We start from the raw sequence: 20,711 nt of genomic DNA, 5'->3' as shown, positions 1-20,711 counted from the left end.
AGAGAACAGCACTTACCAATAATGGTTATCATAGAACATATTCGCAAAAAAGAAATGAAGAACAAAAAAAGTCCCTCAAAGGGCGTTGGGAATTTCACAAGAAATCTCTTTCACACCCCTCCCTCTGCACCTTAACAATACGAGAAAACAGCATTTCAAAAGGCCTTTCACAGACAAAGAATTTAGCCTCAAAATGTCAATCATCATCCTGTTATCTTTGCCCTGCTGTCGGTTTTTAAACAGTTTTATCTCAGTTTATGTAATGTAAGTTTTTTTTTTTCCCAAGCCCTCATTAAATGTTATTGAGTTAACAAAGCGGTGCACAGTGTGTGGAAGCGGAACTGTGTTTTCAAATATGCAGAATACCTCCACTTCTAGCTATAGAAATGATCAAAGCAGGTTGTGTGTGTGCAAGGGGGGGTGTTGGGGGGTGGCTGTTTGTGTGTGTAAATGTATGTGTGTGTGAGTGCATTTCTGTGTGTGTGTGTCTGTGTGAATGATAGTGGGAATTTAGGAGGATGAATGGTGTCAGAGACATGTTGTCATTCATATTTAAACAAATCTGAGAGAGCGATGGGAGGAGTAAGAAACCTGAATGAAAGGGGAAAGGAAGTTCATCATTACATTGCTTATTCAAGATAGAAAAAAAGGCGTTCGTATCTATGAGAGAAAAGGGATGATGAAAAGAATAGGACAAGTGAGGATAACGTCTTATTTTAATCTACAGTTTGTTCATGTCAGCAATGTTACAATGTTACCTCTTGATTCATTTCTAAGTCCTGGATGTCACATCAAGTCTAAATCGTTCCATATAAGGCAGTTTTCAGAGGTCCAATGGCGAGAAAAAAAACACAGGTTATGGTACATACACTGACAAAGGTTGCACTATTATTAAGTCCCATGGTCTGTTTGTGGCCATAGGGGTTACGCAGTAGTGCTACAGAGTCTCTCTCTCTCTCTCATGCCAGGCCCTGCTCTACACATAGCTCTGCCTCTTGAGAGACGAGACACAGGAAGTAAAGAGAAACTCCCGGTCTTAGTTACAGAGAAAGGTTTCAAAGCAAGCTTCGGTTAGACTCATATTCTTGTGTTAGGGCCAATTTGGTCTGGCAATGTGTGTGTGTGTGTGTGTGTGTGTGTGTGTGTGTGTGTGCATGAATGGCTGTAAGTGTGTGTGAGCCTTTGGGAGCGTGTGTGTTTTCTGGCTCTGAATATGTCTGAATAGCAAGGAGTCATTTAACAGCTGGCATTGAAGGTGGAGCTTGCTAGAGAGGCAGATGTTTGCCCAGATTGGCAGTAGTGTCCTGTGGCATAACCCCACAACCTCTAAACAGCTGGACGGGCATCAACCAGCCTGCCCTGTATACTTTCCTGATGGACAGTGGGCAGTCACTGCCACGATCAGAGGCATGTACATGGGCCAGACTGTTAAGGTCTGTGGAGGGAGCAAGGTCACCATCACTGGCCCTGGAACAGCTGGGCTTCAGCGCAAGAAATCAGAGAAATAGGGAAAGAGATAGCGGAGAGAGTGAGAGAGGTGGATAGTGGAATGGAAGTCAGAGGCAGGGAGAGTTTAGAGTCTGACAAAGATGGTCTACGGTCTGTAAGGAATGAAGACTGAATGAAAACACGAGAAAAAGAAAAAGCAAGATCATTTTTGCTTAGATTCCACTTCATTACAAAGAGAAGAGGATGAATCGTTAAAGTCGTGTTTCACTAAGACAAGGCCGACAGGATCAAATAATGGTTCATCGTTTTTGCTCATTCATGACAGATAATGGCAGTATAACATTTCAAGTTATCTTTATCAGTGTGGGAACTTTGTCAGACAATTGTTTCCAGCTCTTCTAACTGGTGGCTCCATCAACAGTACAGTCCAAATGAAGAATGAAGTCTTTGTATGGCACTAATGCGAGGGAAATACAGTTACTTTGCGGACATTCTTGTTGACATCACAAGACGTCTCTCCCTGTCTGTATCTGTATCCCATTTGCCATTACTTTCTGGATGTAACATAACCATAAAGTTGAGGATTCGCTTCACAGATTTGCCAAAACGAGGACTTTCCCTTAGACTAAGCAATTGTAACAGCATTAGAACTGTCCCAATGTTGATGAATTACAAGATAATCATACAGAGAATCAAATCCAAAGTTCTAGATTGTGATGGCCCATAGATTTAATCCATTACAAATGTTAAAGTAAGGAAGGAGGAACACATACACACACACAAACCTTTAAGTGCTGCCTTTAGCCCTTTATCAGTGGGAGGTCCAGTCAGCTGGCAGCCTGTCTATTTCTTCCGTCTTTTCCATCCTGCTGAAAAAGGGAAAACCTCATTTGTTTTTTCCCTACCACCATGATCAATAGCATCCACAAGCTAAAAGAGACTAGCTAAGGGGATTCTTTATCCAGCCCTCTCAGGGCAGAACAGACCACTGGGAAATGTAGTACAATGGATCAGTTCTCAAGCAAACTGTACCCAGGTCACTACAGACCTTTCTTTAGCATATTATTGTGCTAAGCTGGCTATCAAAACCAGAATTGGTATTACATGGCAGAATAATAACTTGTATTTAGTCAAATTAGCACTAACAAGCAAAGCCCCTGTCAAATAGATGTGTGGCAAGGGTTGTTTCTTATGTCTGTTTGTCAATTTGCAATTTAGGAAATTGCGGCATTGTCTTCCCTCCGGGGTTGCTGAGTGGCAACAGATCTGAAAGGGTTTGTTTACGTTGCACATTAGCCCCTAGTGGCTATCGATCTATAACTGTCACTGAGAGAAGGGGGAAAAAGGCCCTTTTCTGTTTCTTTTGTTTGTTCGACAATTCCAAGGTTGTCCAGCTTTAACTAGTGTGGCAAACAGGATCAATGTGCAGTGAGTAATCAAGTGAATGCATAACTTGTCAATACGAGCTTAAAATGAACATTTATTGATGGATACTTTGCCAGTCTGACTGTACTCTGCTTGTTCAACACTGTATGATATGGGTTACTGAAATACAATTATTTGTAAGATTTGATATGGAAAATATAATTGTAAGGAATAGCTCTTAAGTGTGTGTCATTTTTTCTTCTATATTCTATATTAATTCTTTAAATAAAAGTGTAGCATTTTCTTGCTACAGATTTAGTCTCAATCTCTGTCACCTGCATGGTATTATTTAATGGAAACATACAACAGTATATTGAATGTGTGTGTGTGTTACGTATATGCAGTGTGCCTAACTCAGAGACACCGTACTCCGACTGTAATCCCCCCCCCCCCCCATTGAATCTGCTGTCCTTACCACTGTAAATCGTGAGGTTGAGTGATTGACACTTAAGGACCTCACTGACTGTTGTTGAAAATACATGCCTGTGCGGATCTCATATCGCCAGCGATTGGGGTAGACACCCCAGAAGGAAAATGAGCGGTGACATCAGGGCTTTCTTTCACAGTGAGGCCCCTTCTGTTTGTATTTAATATTGCATGGGAGGGCTGTCCGACTGCGCTGGGCCCCGACCGCGGAGTCTGGCGTTGTGTCTGTAAGCAATGGCAGCGGTCTCGTGTGTCGGCTCCCTCCTGGTCCACGGACTTCTGAGAACTCCCAGGAGGCTTTGCAGTTTTGACTGTGGGGAAATTGGATCTCACAACACAGAGGCACCGTCAGAGGAGAGAAAGAGAGAAAGACTGACTGAGCATAGAGCAAGATAATATCAGAGGAAAAAAAAAAAGAGAAAACCAGAGGGAGAGGGAGAAGCAGGGAGGAAGAGAGAGACAGAGCACGCAGCAAGGTTGGGAAGAGAAAAGAAAGACAACAAGAGAGAGGGAGAGGAACTGCGGAGAATGGAGAGACTGTGACCTAAGGAACATTGACTAGAAGATGGAGGGACAGGAATAGATAGAAAGAAAGGGATAGGAGAGGAAAGTCAGGCAAGTGTAGTATTCCAAGAATAGAGCCTGCTGGCCACGTCTGGATGGTTCTGCTCAGGACTTGATTTTTGATTTATGCTCAAATGCTTAACGAGATTGACAGTGTTTACAGTAGTCCATCTGTCTGGAGCTTTGAATTAGAATGGGACTTCAGCAAGTTGACATCCAACCAAGAGTATGTTTGATTTTTGGGAAAGTGGGGTTTCCTCGCTCTAAGAATCCCTCTGCTACACAAAGATTGTGTGTCGCTTGTCACTTGTTCACGGGGTCTTGAGGTTTTTCTTATTGATATTATGCTTTTAGGAAATACTACAAATGAATGAAACCAAAATGTTAACTGTTTAAAAGATTCAAGTGTATATATGAATCAATGTGCAGAATTGTTTGTGAACAAACATGTCCATAGCACCACAGCTGTAGTTAGGTTGATACTTGTACTCTACTCCTTCTTGCTGTGTACTTACGAAATACTTATTAAATACTTACAGTTGGTACCTGTTGCTAATTAAGCCTCACCCCTACGACAATTTAGACAAAACAGAAGTTCTAGGTTTTTCTAGAAAGGTTTTGGTGTGTTTTGTTAAGCTAATGTGTCTATATGTGTGTTCCAGAGAGTGAAAGTAAGAGTGAGAATGTGTCATGGCGTGTATGTGCTTGTCCATGTGTGCATGTGCCCTTCTGTACGATATGTGTGCGGCTTGTGGCTTTGACACAATGTCAGACCTTAGAAAGGATCCTGCAAGCCGTGCCTAAACAGGGATAGGAACGCGGTACATTATGGACTATGTAGAGAAGACGGGAAAGAGATGGAATGAGAGAATAGAAGAGAGGAAGGCCACTGATTAGCAGCTGGCTTATGATGTTAATAACGCTGTCAGTTTTTTAATAGTTCTTTTCTGGTTTCTTCTTCCTTTCTGAAGCAGTTGTACGCTGCCCAGCTGGCCGGCATGCAGCTCTCTCCCGGAGCCAAGATGGCCACCGTCCCTCAGCCACCGAACTCTTCCGGGCCACTCTCACCCTCTACTCTGAAAGTGGAGAAGAGAGCGTCAAGTCCCCTCATCCACATTAAGGTCTACAATCTATATTAATAATGATCCACATTAAGGTCTACAATCTATGTTAATAATGATCCACATTAAGGTCCACATTCTGCACAATCACTCTTTAAAATGTCCTGAATTATCTGTCGAGTCAAGCTTCACCTTGTGAATGGAGAGAAACACAGTGAAGACAGACGTGTTGGTTTTAATGGTCTAAAGTTATAGTTTTTGAGTGAAATGGCGTTATTGAATCGTTTTTTAAATCTGTCTTCAGATAGAGAAGTTGACTGTGACACCCATCAGAAACTCACTCTGTATCGACACAGAAACACTCTCCATCTCTCTTTCCCTCCATCTCTCTGTTGCTCTCTCTCTCTCTCTCTCTTGCTCTATCTTTCTGTAACACACACACACACTCACATTGACATTGGCACTGGCTGCCGTTTGGCAAAGCCCCAACCTCTTTACTGCCGAGAACCTTGGAAAGTGTGCACATCATCTTCACTGGAACCAGCCAGTAATGGAGGCCATGTGGGGTACAGCTGCAGCCAACATCACAATAGACCGGAGTCTTAGCACAACCACAACCACAACAGTAGTGCTCTTCCCTCTGTCCCCCCTCCACTCCCGCTGCACCCCCGCCCTGCCATAATTCCATACCACCCACAAACTCCTTTCGTCAAGCCCTCCACACACCCTCCCTCCACTTCCAACTCCATTAACCAGGGCCAGCTCTCAAATGAGATCTGTGCATTTGTTTAGCGCTCCCTCCTCACACATGAAGCCCCAGTCAGGCTGTTGTCGAGCTGCCGTCATTGTTTTTTCTTTCCAGTCGCTCCTTTTCGTTTTATCGGGCTTCTTCATGTGAGAACGTGTGGTCATGAACCTTTGATTAGAAACAGAGGAGACCACTAAACAAAAGTGCCTCTGGCTAGATAAGTGAACATAGAAGAGATCCCATGTTCAGTTGTAAATGGCAAAGAAGAACACCCTGTGTTTCGATCCAAATCGATTTACAGTTTTGAAAACCTGATCATTTTCTTTACTCAAAACATTTGAGTCAAGAACTGATGAGTTTCAGTAAATAAAAGACCTGGTTCTCTTTAATTACATGCAGGAAATATAATGAGAGTTAAATTAGGAGTAGACCTCATGCCATTTCTACAATGAAAACGTAGTGATTATCACTGTTTGCCTCAACTATGTCTACATGTTTTCAGGAGGAAGGATCAACGCAGCCCCTGAACCTGTCAGCTCGGCCTAAGACTTCCGAAGTTCTCCGTTCCTCTACCTCGCCCCCACACGGCCTGTTCTCCAAGACCAGCCCTTTAGGCCTGGGGAAGGGACGTGTCCCCAGCCCCATCTCCAGCATGGGCAGGAACTCCTCACTAGGTAGGTACCACACACACACACACACACACACACACACACACACAAGTACACAAGCATATACTCACACATTAAAACACGTGTCGTGCGGACACAATGCAAGCTTAAAAACCCACTGACATACAAGCAGTCAGCAGCCGCACAAACCCACCTCCATCTCGTCCACCACACACACACACACACAAACAATCCTAGCATACTCCTCCTGTCAGACACAGGGAAGCTTCAACCCATAGGAGGCACCGTTTTTTACAGGCCTCTAAAGCCCTGTATTTAGCCCCAATGAAAACCTAGGCGGCGGAAACAGTGAAACACAGCACACGTTATTTGGTTTTTAAGAGCTTCCTCACATCATTGTCTGGCCTGGGATAAACCTTTATACCCTACCACTGCTATCTGTTATTAAACCCAATCCAAAGCCTCTCATTACACCAAAACAATTTCACTCGCTCCTCTGTGCAGCTTTGAGGACACAGCGTTTGCCTTCATTCCTATGCTATTTTTTCCCCTTTTTTATGGCCACCCAAGCATACAGTTACTTCCTCCTCATCTGCTAATTAAACTAGCAAGGCGACGGAAAGTTTGGATCATTGGTTGTTTTGTACTTCCAAGTACACACAAGCTTCAAAAGCGTATTTACTGTACATAAATTAGGGGTGGAGGGGGCATTTGGGGTAGTTGAAAAACAACCAAAAAGGATGGAAAAAATTTACGCATCATGTTTAATTATACTGTTTAATACTTTCAGACTTTGACTGATTTTTTTTTAACAGTAATTACATATAGACATTCTTCAACATGCCAAAAGGAGTTGCAACATTTGATTCATACTTAGAATATAATGTTTTCTGCCTGGCGTCTAAATACATTTCACACACGACTCTGATTGGTCGGCTGCTGTGTCAGTCTTAGTAACAAGCCTTCCTTCCCTCCTCCCCAGACATTCTGTCCAGTCTGAACTCCACAGCATTGTTTGGGGACCAGGACGCTGTGATGAAGGCCATTCAGGAGGCCAGGAAGATGAGGGAGCAGATCCAGAGGGAGCAGCTTCACCATCACCAGCAAGGCTTGGAAGCCAAGCTGTCTGCACTGAGCGGCATGACTCTTAATAACGGCAGCAAGGTTAGAAAGCACATGCACTCGTGCGCAATCAAAACGATATGCAAGGGCTTACATACACACAGGCACACGTGATCACGCTCACTCTGGTCTCGCAGTACTTATTTGCCAATTCTTACATGCAAAAAAGAAAACACTACGATGTTTTGTCTTCTTCGACTGGTACCGTGGCCAGATTCCTTGAGATACTCTCCCCTAACATCCCCGGCCACCCAGAAGTCAATAGCTTTGAAGAGGCAGCAGCTGGACCAGTGACAGTAATGGTTTTGGTCCCTGCATGCGTGTATTTGACCGAGTGTGCATATTTGCGTGCGTTTATGTGTGGGTGCTTGTTAGCTTGTGTGTGTGCATGTGAGAGCGTGTGCGTTTGAGGGGGGTCTAGTTCTACTCCCCTTATACGCGCTGGGCTATTAGCCCAATCAAATCCTCAGTCTGGGGCACATGATTACTCAACACCTCTTTCCTCTGCTAAATCCCAACCCTGCATTCTTTGGGGTAAATGATTGCCTCGTGCCAGAATGATGCCTATCCTCACAGGAATCTCTCACCCACATCTTCAGTCAGTCAGTGATGTCAGTCACAGCATCAGGGGTGAAACAGTTGAAAACAAGAAATGATACCATCATCCTCAGAGGAGATAATCCCATGTTGTTAGCGTAGATGTGGTTCATTCATATTTTACTGTATCTATGGGCATTTTGAATGTCTCTCTTGGTATATACCACTGGAATATTTAGACTGGTAGTTTGTTTATCATTAGGGTTACAATTTGGGATATTACTCAAAAATATGTTGTCACCTTGTGGACTCTAATAAGATGAAACTTATTTTGAAGCTTAATTACCCATATCCTGTCATGTTTTGCATTTTATTTTTCTTGCACAGATTTTATTTTACATTGATCATTTAATTCCATCCACAATATCATACATTTTATATACTTATACTACACATTGAGAACTAGATAAATCGTCAAATAAAGTAGCAATTGTTTCCAACTAAGTCACTGTATGCATCCTACAATCCTCAGTTTTCTTCTGAGTGTGGTGCCGGACCTATATTTTCCGACTTTATAAGAACAAACCTTGTGATGCAGTAATTTGGTTTATAGCTTCATGCCTCATAATAAAGTTCTCGTTTGGAAACTCTGAAGTAATTATTTCCGGTTAGAAAAAGACAGTAGGCTGGTGTTTGATGTATGTTTTTCTCCGTTACCTAACAACAACTCAAACACACTTTTCTTTTGCATGATGTCATATCAGATTCAGCTCTATATGCCATTCACTGTTCAGTTTTGTCAGTGTGAAACAATTGACAAAAAAACATCTCCCATCTTCCGACTCAGAAAGACTGTGGGAAACATTTTGTTGGTGGAGGTGTTGGATGTGAGATCCAAAACATAGCTTTGACAACTGTTGATATGCTGTCAAACCTGATTAAGAGTCAATTCTGTGATGCTGTTCATTGTGGATGTGGTAACAGTTATGAGCAAGCATTTGTATTCTTTGTATTTTTGTCTGTTTCTTGGTGTGTGTGTGGGCATCATTCTTCATCATGCTTACAGATAGTTCCCCCCACTATGTTAAGCACAGAATGTAATCTCTGCTCCGGTGTGTAGGGTGTCTGCTACAGACTCTGAGTATTGGCTGTGGTGTCTTGGCACAATTCAGGCCTTGGCCATGTTACAGTAACGTCATTATAGCTATGCCCAGCTATGTCCAGCTAGCAAGTGGCATTGTTGAGTATCACCTTACGCTTACTCTGCTTCCAACACGTCCACAACTGCCAAGCTGGCTGAAATAGCCACTAACGTGTGTCTGGATATGTACTCTTGTGTTTTCTGTGTTTCTGTGTGTGGTACGGTGTATGCAGGTTACAGTGTGTGTGTGTGTGTGTGTGTGTGTGTGTGTTTGTGTGAGAGAGTTGTGTGAGTGTGTGTGTTTTCGCATGCATGTGTGTGTGTGTGTGTGTGTGAGAGAGAGAGTGAAAGAGAGTAAGAGAGAGAGAAAGAGAGTACATTTTGGCCAATTCCAAGCAAGCTGTCCCGGCCTATAGTTCTGTCTTCTTCCCACCACAGAGGCCCAGAGTACTTTAGTCAAACGCTCTGTCACTAAGCCCACTTAATGCTGACAGTAGTTGACATCAGCTGTCGTGGCTGCTCTTGCACTCAGCGGCAGCTTCTTTGTATGCCACACAGCAGGAGAATGGACATTATGGGCAACCATAAAGAAGCGGGGGAGAGAGGAATGGCTAGAGTTGAAGCCATGCCAGTCAACACACTGCCGGTTTCTGTCGTCTATGCAGTGAGACCTGGAAGGATCTGTAGAGCTATTCACTGGTTGTCGGTAGCACTCATAGTCACTGTACTGTACGTTGGAAGTGCGGCGAATTTCTTTCTCTGTGTAAAGTGTATACCTTCTGCCACTAGCAGATTAAATGAGGTTTCAATAGATACTTCCGTGAAATCTGCATTCTGGGAAATTAAAGGAAGAAGACGAGAGGGGTGGAATGGGAGAGCAGGAGAGAGCTTGAGGGAGGTCCTCCATTTCAATGAGCGCAACTTAGCCTTGTCAGGATGTATTGGGAGGAGGGCGAGAAGGATGGAAGGAAAGGGCAGAGAGAAGAGAAAAAGGGAGAGGGAGCAAAGGAAGGCAGACCTGTCTACTACTGCAGAAGGCAGTAAACGGTTGCAGGTCAGTTGGAGCAGGGTTGCCAGGACCTGTAACCGTGGTAATGAGCTCAACACGCTGCTGATAAAACTCCCTGGCCTGGTGTGGTGTTTACAGCGCTGCCATGGTGATGCTGCAAGTTGTGGAGGGTACAATAAAGGAAAAAGAAAAGAAAAAAAAAACTGCCAGACAACAGAAAGCTTAGGCATAGAAATTTTCGGTATAGCTGGAGAAACTTGTTGGATAAGCTTCTATTCCAATAAAATGAAAACACCATTTGGAAGCCTTTCTTTTAAGCGGTTTCAGTGTTTTCACAGTGTAGGGACTGTCTTTCATAAGGCATTGCATTTGCAATGTTTGACTGTGGACCTGTTGCCACAGAGAGACTGAAAACCATACAGACGTTTTAAGAAAAAAAAGTGTTGTCTGTTTCATTCAAGGTTCAATACACCATACTAGAGGTTTTCATTATATATTTTTTTACTGTATCGGGGAAACAAGGTCCTAGAACCTAAGTCCTCTCTCTCTCTCTCTCTCTCTCTCTCTCTCTCTCTCTCTCTCTCTCTCTCTCTCTCTCTCTCTCTCTCTCTCTCTCTCTCCCTCTCCGTTTATAGCCCTGTGTAGACTCTGTTCAGATTCTGTGGTGCGCGTGGCGTAGCCCAGGCACATGTTCTGCGGTGGGCCTGATTACAGCCTTCATTGTAGTGCTGACATTGGCTCCCCCTATCTCCCCCCATTTATATAAAACACAACAGAAGTTGAATAAGAAAAAATACACACCCCACACTGCCTCAAGTTCCACTTGGTCCTGCCAACAGCCAGGCCGGCATTACTTCACCCAGCAACCATGCCTCCCCAACAAAATGCTTCTGTAACCAGAATAAGGAGGAGTTGAGAAAGGAAGAATGAGGGAGGGACGAGGATGTGTGGTGATTGCGGATGGGTCAGTGCCTTCACCACAGTTTGGGAGCGTGGCAAGGGTAATTATAGATGGTGGGCGGTAGACGGCACGCTGGACTCATTTGGATGGAGCGGGCAGTGAGGCAGCGGGGTGGAGGAAAGGAGTCAGTTTACATGGCAGCGCTGCGACTGAGTCATTTTTCTTTCATTTTCAGAATTTCAGAAAATAATGTATTTTTCTTGTCATTTTGTTGATAATTTTTCTGTATTTTCTGTCCTCGTTCACACATCTTCCCCCGTGCTCCTGTTTACTCTCTTTCAAAGACAGACAGAAAGACAGTTTAGTAATGTTAGTATTGTATAGGGGAAAATTGTATTATAGTATTGTTGTTGGTAATCATTCCTCACTTAACTTATTGATTAGGCTAATCATTGATATTACAAGAGCTACATTTCTAATGAGTCGACAAATCCGACAAACTTTCAGTAAAGCGAATGCAAGTGAGTCTGAAATGCTCTCTCTCTCGTTCACACATACACACACACACATCAGTGTGTTTCGTCATCATTAGCAGAGCTCAACCATCCTACTAGGAGATCACAGGAATAGTCCAGACCTTTGATCCAAAGACACACCAATTACTAATACAACTGCACAATCAAAACAGCTAAGCATGCTTACCTTATCAAAGCAAATATGTGTATGTGATACTTATAATTTATACTTTTGATACTTCCCTTTTTCACAGCTGAAAGAATGCTATCTACAGATTTACTTAATGGTTTTCTTATAAAACACGCATAACTGTGATGGTGTTGCGATGATGATGATTCCCTGTATTTTTATGACGGTTGTTACTTTATGTATGTCACAGTAATGTGTATACATTTATACGATTGTTGATGTATATTCAGTCATTTGTATTAACATGTATCATACTTTTGTTTCACATTCATTGTGTTTGATTATCATTCCTTTGCAGTAAACTTGTAACATGGAATGGGCTTTGTGTGTTCCAGGAGCGCTTGCACTTTGAAAGTTTGGGTCAGCACTTGGGGAAGCTGGGGGAAGAGGCCAAGATGGGTCATCGGGTCATAGACCTGACCAGACCAGAAGATCTTGATGGTGAGTTCACCTTTCTTTCTCTTTCCTTTGGTACTTCCATTACTTTCATTTGACATCCTTTTGATCATACGCCTTCTTTTTCTGTCTCATGCCTCCCTTTTCCTGTCTTTTACCAAAACGAAACACTCAATTGTGTGTGTGTGTAGTTACCCTGGTTTTCCTGGTTTCCTTCCTGGTTTTCCTGGTTTTCCTGGTGACCAGGGTCAAATTTGAAAAAGAAGAGAAAAACAATATCTAGGTAGATGGAAATCAGAGAGGAGGAGTGGTTGCAGAGGGTTAGGTTTGAGGTAAAAGTGGTACCATCCGGCCCAGACTAAATGACACCAGCGACCCTGAACTTTGGGGCCCTTTGGAGCGGTGGCGCCATTAATGTGACTCTTTCATTGTAACACATCTGTGGTGGAGACAGAATTAACCAGTCAGTCTACACACATGTATTCTCCAGACCAAAATATTTATTGTGTCCTATGTTGTTGCCTCAGGAAGGACACTTTCACCTGCCAACAAGGTTTACGCTCTGTTTTCTTTAATCCATCCTTTAGAAGTGTTTGTGCCCCAGACAATCTCATCCAGGATAAGTATGCAAACAGAAGCAGAGGCTGTAGAGAGGGACATCGTTTCTTATTTTTTTCCTGGACTCAGGTCCCACCTGTTGTCGATAAACCTAAGTGTTTACAGATGCAGAGGATTGAGGAGCGGTCATTGCGGTTCAGTTTAGAATAGCCGGTGTAAACAAGCGTGTGTCTAAATGAATATGGTTATTTGGAGGATTGGAGAGGAGGTTCATCCTCATCCCTATGGCCCAAGTTGGGGCTTCACAGCTGGGAATCCATCTGACTGCATGCCCTTCTGTCCCAGTTTTCCTCAAGCTGGCCCACCTCTAACGCTGTAGCCTTTTTGTACATCGGCCCCAATTTTAGTATGGCTCCATAGCAGACTTTTTCAAATTAACAAAGATAAAGATGAGATTTCAACTTTGATGTAATTCTGTTTCCATCCACAGGGAGTGGTGCTACCACAGAGGCACGTGTCTTCAGGGAGGCCAGGGGCCGGAACAGCAATGAGCCCCACATCAAGAGGCCAATGAACGCCTTCATGGTGTGGGCAAAAGATGAAAGGAGGAAGATCTTGCAGACCTTCCCCGACATGCACAACTCCAACATCAGCAAGATCCTTGGTAAGGTGGTGGTGAAAGCCCCCTAAAAGGCTTTGTTATTGGTCAGTTCTGCCCCTCATAGGCTTCGCTCCACCAATCGTTGGTAGGCTCCACCTTTTGTCAGCTTTCTTATCAATCAATTGAACTCTAATCAGCTAAGTAGTTAAAATTGATGCTTCAGTTAAGGATGTGCTTGTAACTATGAGTTTAGTAGGGCAGCTCCATAAGGTTTCACAGAGCCCTGTGGTGCAGCTCCACCGTGGGGCACTGAGTTCTGTGACGCAGCGCCAATTTTTGGAACCCATAGTTTATTCTACTATAGGCTGTGTATATTTCTGTGGGAACATGAAAGGACCAGTATGCTTGCTCCCTCAACACTACAGTACGTTTATCAAGGAGGGTGTGTGTGAGGGTGTTTCAGTGCTGGTTTCACAACACACAGAGCACTGCTGTAAGACCTTGACTAGGGTGATGGATGTGTTCAGTTAAAAAAGTGCTTCTGTTGATACTAACCTACCTGACACAGATACTCATTCAAACGCTAAGCTTAAGGGCAATGCATGGCAGAGCTACGTTCAAGGGCTCCACTGTCCGACACAAGAGTCCAATATGCACAGAGACTACTGTATGTAGATGAAATGCCTGGTTGCATTGCGTAGGAACGTTTTTTTTTCCAGGTGGGGGTCCGACGAGTCAGTCTTACAGATACAGCTTTGTCCAAGCTTAGACAGAAAAGCCATTTTGACTCTGTGGAATTGCTTCTCCGGTTTTGGTTTCCAGCAAACAGTGCCCAAGTACTGCAAATTATTTTAACAGACAAACTGAACACAACCAGTCTGATAATGTTTTCAAACTTTACAAGTAGCACATTGGTACCAGTGTGTCCTACATGAAAGGCTCATTACTGTTACAAAATAATCTTCATAGGGGTGACAATGAAAGGTCAAAGCACTTGGTTATATCCATAGAAGACTACGGATATTTACTGAATAGATGTTTGGGGCAATAACAGGAAACGCCTGAGAAACGACCTGTAGAGAGAACAGGAGAGGATGAAATGCATGTGTGTGTGTGTGTGTGTGTTCACACAGATACAATAACACAGCTGCAGAGGAGGCCTCTGCGTTATGGAGTAAAAATGCATCCATACTGTTTCCTGAGCTCAAAGAAGAGCTTTTGATAAACCCTGGTAAACACAGAGAGCTAGTCATGGACTTGTCTGTGTGTGGGTCCTGTAGAGTGTTTGTATAATAGACAGAATGATACACAGATGTGCTGTGTTCCGGTAGTAATGGCTCTGGCCACTTGTCCAGTAAGTTGTTTTATGAGAAAAAATCATAAGTGCACAATGTGACATTCTTCTAAAGACAAGACTGAACTTCTTTTTCAAACAAGCTTGCTTGCAAAAAAATATATTTACAGACATATTTTACCGTAAAGGTTTAACATTTTAGATTTAGATATTGACATGTCAAAATGTCAAACTCATGCTCCCCTTAAAAACATGCCCTACAACCCTTCTTAATCGTGTTAAACCTTAAACGTGTTTTAATCATCCAATCCAGGCTCTCGCTGGAAGTCCATGACCAACCAGGAGAAGCAGCCATATTATGAGGAGCAGGCTCGTCTGAGCAAGATCCACCTGGAGAAATATCCAAACTACAAGTACAAGCCCCGGCCCAAAAGAACCTGCATCATTGATGGGAAGAAGCTGCGCATTGGCGAGTACAAGCAGATGATGCGCTCGCGACGACAGGAGATGAGGCAGTTCTTCAGTGTGGGGTAAGAATAGGTTCGATTTTATAGGGACACTTTGGAAAGGGCTTCTAAGTTATACGGTATATCTGGATGTATGTGGGTCTTAAGTGTCTTTAGTGCAGCTGACCACACATGGTTTGAAATTAGTTACTTGTCTAATTGTTTTTTTTATCCCCTATTGAAATGCCTGTTGTACTGAGCTAAAAAAAAAAACTCCCTAATTTAAAGACTGATTAGATTGAACTGAAAAAGTCTCATCCAAAGGAAACAGCCTTTTTCAAATCTACATGGAAACTAGTAATGTTTTATGTAATAGATAACAGCTGTAGATGTGTGTAAAGTAAATCTTAATGGACTGTTTGAATATATTTACCAGAAGCAGAGCTTTGAATACGAGCAATTTTTAATCATTTATTAAATTAGGGCAATGGCTGGGTGCTTGCGGCCAGGAGAAATTGGACACAGCCATTTTCTTGCGGGATGTGAAACGTAAGCAGATGTTTGAGAAGCAGAGAGAGAGAGAGAGAGAGAGAGAGAGAGAGAGAGAGAGAGAGAGAGAGAGAGAGAGAGAGAGAGAGAGAGAGAGAGAGAGAGAGAGAGAGAGAGAGAGAGAGAGAGAGAGAGAGAGAGAGAGAGAGAGAGAGAGAGAGAGAGAGAGAGAGAGAGAGAGAGAGAGAGAGAGAGAGAGAGAGAGAGAGAGAGAGAGAGAGAGAGAGAGAGACAGACAGAGAGAGTGGGAGGAAAGAAAGAGGAGGCTTGTTGGTAGGCAGACATCAAAGTCATAACTGTTGCCTATGTGTGGCCAAGTGCACAAAAATCAAGAGATTCGACCAGTCTGGACTTTCAGTTACAGCATAAATTGCATAAGCTTCAATGCCATTCAAAGTATACCCAATTCTTATACCCAGCACCATCTAATAAAATAGCATGTGATTTCTAAGCTCCTTAATGATAACAAAAGGGTTCTGTCAGAATTTGTTGATGTCAAGGGGAGCAGGGAGGAAAAACTGTTAAATTTTCTTGGTTCATGTTTTTCATTTGAAGAGCCAGATGGCTTTCTTGAGTAATGTGTGTTTACCTCCATTCCATCCAAATCCTATTAGGTTTTTTAGCTGTCATTGACATAGCTACCGTGTACTGACACAGGCTCTGTATTAAGCCTTGCCTGAAGATGAGAACTGACACAAATAACTTATTATTAAGTAGGTTAAAATGTCATACTCCATCATGCGTTCTATAATGAATTTGGTCATCGCTTATACACCTCTTCTCTTTCTCGAATTCTGTCTTTCTGTCTCTTTCCTTCTCGTCCTTTTCTTTTCTCCAACGTAAATGTTCCATTTCGGTCTCCAACTCTCTCTATGTCCTTCTTTCTCTCTCTCTCTTCCTTCCTCCTTCACTCTGTCTCTCTCACAGGCCTCAGCCACAGCTTACCATCAGCAACAGCACAGCTGGTGTCTACCCAGGTGCCATCGCGATGCCATCGGCCGCGCCCTCTCCACACCTGACATCAGAGTGCTCCAGTGCGTCGGCCAGCCCCGAGCCCACCATCCCTGTCATCCAGAGCACCTTTGGTATCAAGCCAGAAGCGGGCACTTTAATGCCCAGTGAGCCAATCAACGGAGAGGACGAGATGGACATGTATGAGGACTTTGACGAGGAGCCCAAATCAGACTACAGCAGTGATCATGAGACGAGGGAAACTGTCAGTGCCAACTGAGGTGCTCAGTAGAAAACACTTGCTCTTTTTTCTTTTTGGAAACAACACGACAAAGACCGAGACAACATCCTTTTCAGGGTCTGAGCGTGCTCCCAGGCGTGGAAGCATGGATGTGTGAAGCGAACATGCTCAGATTTCTCAGTGGGATGAAATGAAACTGAGCATGCTTAGACTGCTCCTGTGACAGTATCTGATCAGACTGATCACACTAAGACACCGTTTCAGAGGAGAACGCTAAGCATTCTAAGCATGCTCAGATGCCTCCAAACAAACTTACACAGAGCACGCTCAGGCATCCTCCTGATATCTGACTGACAGGAAGCATGCTCCTCAACTTGACAATCGAACTAAAACTAAAGCAAGTGATGATAGAGAAGAGGAAGAAGAGATTAGCAATGTGTAAGAAAACATTTTAGTGGGTTGTTTTTAAGGAGTATGCATGGATTTGAGGCATCGGAAATTGGTCTTTGACAGCTATTGGTCTTAAATGTTTCTTTTAAGTGTGATGAAGTTTTTATTATCAAGTATTTCCTTTTTGGGATTTTTTATTTTAATTTGAGGAGACATTTTTCTGACAGGTTTCACTACTTGTAAAACCTTGGAATGTCAGAACTTGAAATGTTAAAGTTAATATAAAAGTTAGTATTTGTAGTCTTACCTATGTTTTCCTAAGTACAGTACGCCTACACGTTTCTTGACAAAATGCTTACAATATGTTACATTACTGTTCATGATGGGGTGTAAAGTCCCGGCTCAGGTATGTTGTGCCAGCTTGTGAATGTGTTTTTTGATTTCATATGAGCGAGTGGTAGAATTTTTTTTTTTCAGACTGACATCAAAACAAGGGGCAAGCAAATCCTTGTATATTATTGTTAATATTGTTGTTATTGTACAGTTTTTATTCAAATGTGCCAAAACTACATTTGCATCCATTTAACATATTGTAGTCTTAATTTTTTTTAAATGCTGCAAAAAAGTCTTACACAATCAGTTTGTTCTGTCTGATGAATACTTATTTAGAAATTGCTGGCTGCCCCAACCATATAGTAGGTAGAGCTCAGGGAGGACATGAGCAAGTCTTTGCTGCTTGCTCAGTCAGTGTTTTGTAGTCTGATCCAGTAATCTCTGACGCCCCTTCTGGTGATGTCATACCCTTAGAAAGCCTCATCTACTCCTTTTTGATTGTGTCCGAATTTTCAAGTCTGCTGTATTACGTAGTGTTAACTTCAGCACTTCCCTTCCTTGGGTTGAATGAAACTGGCAGGTGGATTCATGTTTAAAACGCCTAAGATAAGAACAGTATAAAAATGTATACTTTTGTGAAAAAGTGTGGAAACATAGGATTCAGGGAGAGCCTGGTCTTTACCGCCTGTTAATGTTTTAATATGCAAATTCGGCTGTAACGCATTTGGGGCCAAAACAAACAAATCAGCTTTTTTTGGTACTGTACTCCTGTCTCCTGAGTATGCTGATGTTTAGATTGAGTGTCACATTTTAAATAAGCAGCTTTCTCATCGTCTCTGGTTTGTGTAGAGATTGTGAATATAGTGTTCTGCAAGTGACTCTGCCCATCTTAATTGACAATAAGTCTTAAAGTTGAACATTTGGAGTTGGCTTTTTGAGTAGGCTCTTAAGTAACTCAGTTCCCAAGAAATGATGAGGCCGACTATGTGTCATTTACTGTATCATACATGGTTACTTAAGACAAACCAATACAAAATGGGTTTACAATTCAACTTCCCTCATTAAATGACAAACCAAATCTTTGTTTTTTCAGGAAATTTTTGTTTGAAAAATTGTTCAACATTACCTCTTGCATATTTAATAATGTTTCTGTAATGCATGTATATATTTTTTTAACTGATATGTCAAGTAACTTTAAAAACAACTTTTAGAATTATACATTTCTTAGTTGTCACTCACAAGATCCTGTTTTAAATTCTCCTCCATTTAGAAAATATTTCAAATTTGACACCTGTTTTAAGTGGTTTGGAGCAACTGCAGTATGTGTGCTGGTTGGTTTGTCTTTGATTTTGTATGTCCTAATGACCATATTAAGCAAAGCATTTGTTAGAGGAAGACTTGTATTGAGTTTTTTTTTGCTTGCATCACAGAAGAAGAGTTAGTGTTCGCCTCATGCATAGACATTGTTTAAAGTGTCACACACATCATAAGCACTGGATATAAGTGGTATTTATCAGTACTGACTAATGTGAAATTGCTGTTAGATGAACAACAATACAAATTAAAAGACACACACGTCATCGATTTGGAATCGTGAGAAGATCTCACGTTTGCCAGGTTTGAGTAAACTGTCATATATCTTTTACTTTTTAAAGAAAATCCTTTGTTGTAGCACCAGCGCTGCCTGAAGGGTCATGAGAAGATAAGTTGTGCCCTACAGATGGAAACACTGGTTTCCCGTTCGCACACATTTGTGTTAAATATTGTATTTGAAATTTAATTGTGCGTTTTAACATTTTATTGTATTTATTAGCCAGTATTGGCTCTAAAAGTGTCAGTACAACTTGGTGAGATAAGACAATCAGAAAAATAAAGACTGAGATTTCCTTAAAAATGTACTGTTTTGGTGATTGACTCGGCTCAAAACTTGTCTCATTAATATAGTTATTTTCTTAATGTCCCATATTCACCTTTTGATTATGAAATCAAGCGAATGCCAAAATGTACCTGTCTGATATCAACCTGGGGCAGAGTACTTCAGCTTCATGTTTTTCTAGACTCCTGGAAAACAAATGACTTAAATGGAATTGCTGTTAAGCTGTGACCATGTTAACAATTATGAACGTTGCTTCACAGAAACAGAAGAGAAAGCGATTATGTCTTCAATTCTGTCCATCTGCAAAAGTGAACCGCTTGAACCTTTGAACCTTGCTCACACTGTATGTGACTGTGTCCTCCATTTTCTACACGTAGGAAGCCATGTATAATTTAATATTTTGGGTGGCTAATTACAGAAACTGTGTTTTATTACTTAATTTCTCCATCTTACAGCAAGTGACTGTCTGTGTGTGTATAGTTGGATACATGTGTGTGTGTGTTTGTGTGAGGTAACACCACACATTCTCACTGTACTGTGGAGTGTCGTCGGCGCCGGTGCTTGCTCTATGCAGTCTTTGCTTGAGTAGGAGATGGAAACTCTACCATATGCAGCCACATCATAAATCTCATTATCATTCCCAAATCATTTGCAGTGTCACTCTTCAAGGGGCGTTGGGAAGTTTGTCACACTGTGAGTGTGTCTACATGCTGGTGGGTGTGGCTCCTGGGAGCCATGGATGAAACCAAACCTGTGCCAGTGCCATCTTAATCTTGTTAAATAAATGTAACATTCATTTACGTTTCCCTTTCCACATGATTTATATTTTACCATTTACTGTCTGCAAATAAAACGGGATTATCCAGGAATGTAGATGTGCATTTCATTGTATATCTCTGTGTGTGTAGTGTGTAGTATGCCTGTGCATTTGTGTGTGTATATGTGTGTGTGTGTGTGTGAAGAATAAGGTCAAGAGTTTTTGTTCTCTATCCTACAATAAATGATTGCTTAGCTCTTTAGTGCAGTGTTTGGATTTGCCTGTCTCAGTGCTATCATAAAGTTGCATGAGTTTGGGTTTAAGCATAATTAGTCTCAATACATGCCACTGTTCTAATGTTTCAGACCCCAGTCTGGTACAGAGCTGACACTGTCACATTGGTGTATAAAGGTTTTGTTCTACTTTAGCTATTACACCTGTCTCATAATATAATAATATATTTTGTTGTAGATATGCAAACTGGGGAGGTCATGGATAGCCACTGGTAGAACACACTGGCTAGATTAAATGTGTTTGATTCTGTGTAAGTTCCATCACTCGTGTTCCATTAAGGAAGATATTCAGTCTTTTAAAGCTGACAT

The 20,711-nt window shown here is 42.2% G+C and overlaps 1 protein-coding gene across 7 annotated transcripts in view; it reads left to right on the top strand.

Annotated features, from left to right (window-relative positions):
* Window positions 1–19,370, top strand: part of LOC146258842 (transcription factor SOX-6-like) — a 68,736-nt gene extending 49,366 nt beyond the window's left edge. For 6 of the 7 annotated variants that reach the window (XM_084671351.1, XM_084671349.1, XM_084671352.1 and 3 more), the window contains 7 exons: window positions 4,836–4,985; window positions 6,176–6,347; window positions 7,285–7,466; window positions 12,053–12,158; window positions 13,162–13,335; window positions 14,880–15,096; window positions 16,489–19,370. In XM_084671351.1, coding sequence (XP_084527477.1) covers window positions 4,836–4,985; window positions 6,176–6,347; window positions 7,285–7,466; window positions 12,053–12,158; window positions 13,162–13,335; window positions 14,880–15,096; window positions 16,489–16,792 — 1,305 coding nt within the window. In that variant the 3' untranslated portion in view covers window positions 16,793–19,370. The remainder of the gene's footprint in view (window positions 1–4,835; window positions 4,986–6,175; window positions 6,348–7,284; window positions 7,467–12,052; window positions 12,159–13,161; window positions 13,336–14,879; window positions 15,097–16,488) is intronic. The other variant, XM_084671353.1, reaches the window with a different exon arrangement.
* The last annotated feature ends 1,341 nt before the right edge of the window (window positions 19,371–20,711 follow it).

The sequence above is a fragment of the Hypomesus nipponensis genome, chromosome 14 (genome assembly GCF_054491055.1).
Source record: "Hypomesus nipponensis isolate SF chromosome 14, ASM5449105v1, whole genome shotgun sequence".
In the NCBI taxonomy this organism is placed as follows: domain Eukaryota; kingdom Metazoa; phylum Chordata; class Actinopteri; order Osmeriformes; family Osmeridae; genus Hypomesus; species Hypomesus nipponensis.
The sequence above is the reverse complement of the archived record's forward strand: the minus strand, read 5'-3'. Positions and strand labels throughout refer to the sequence as shown.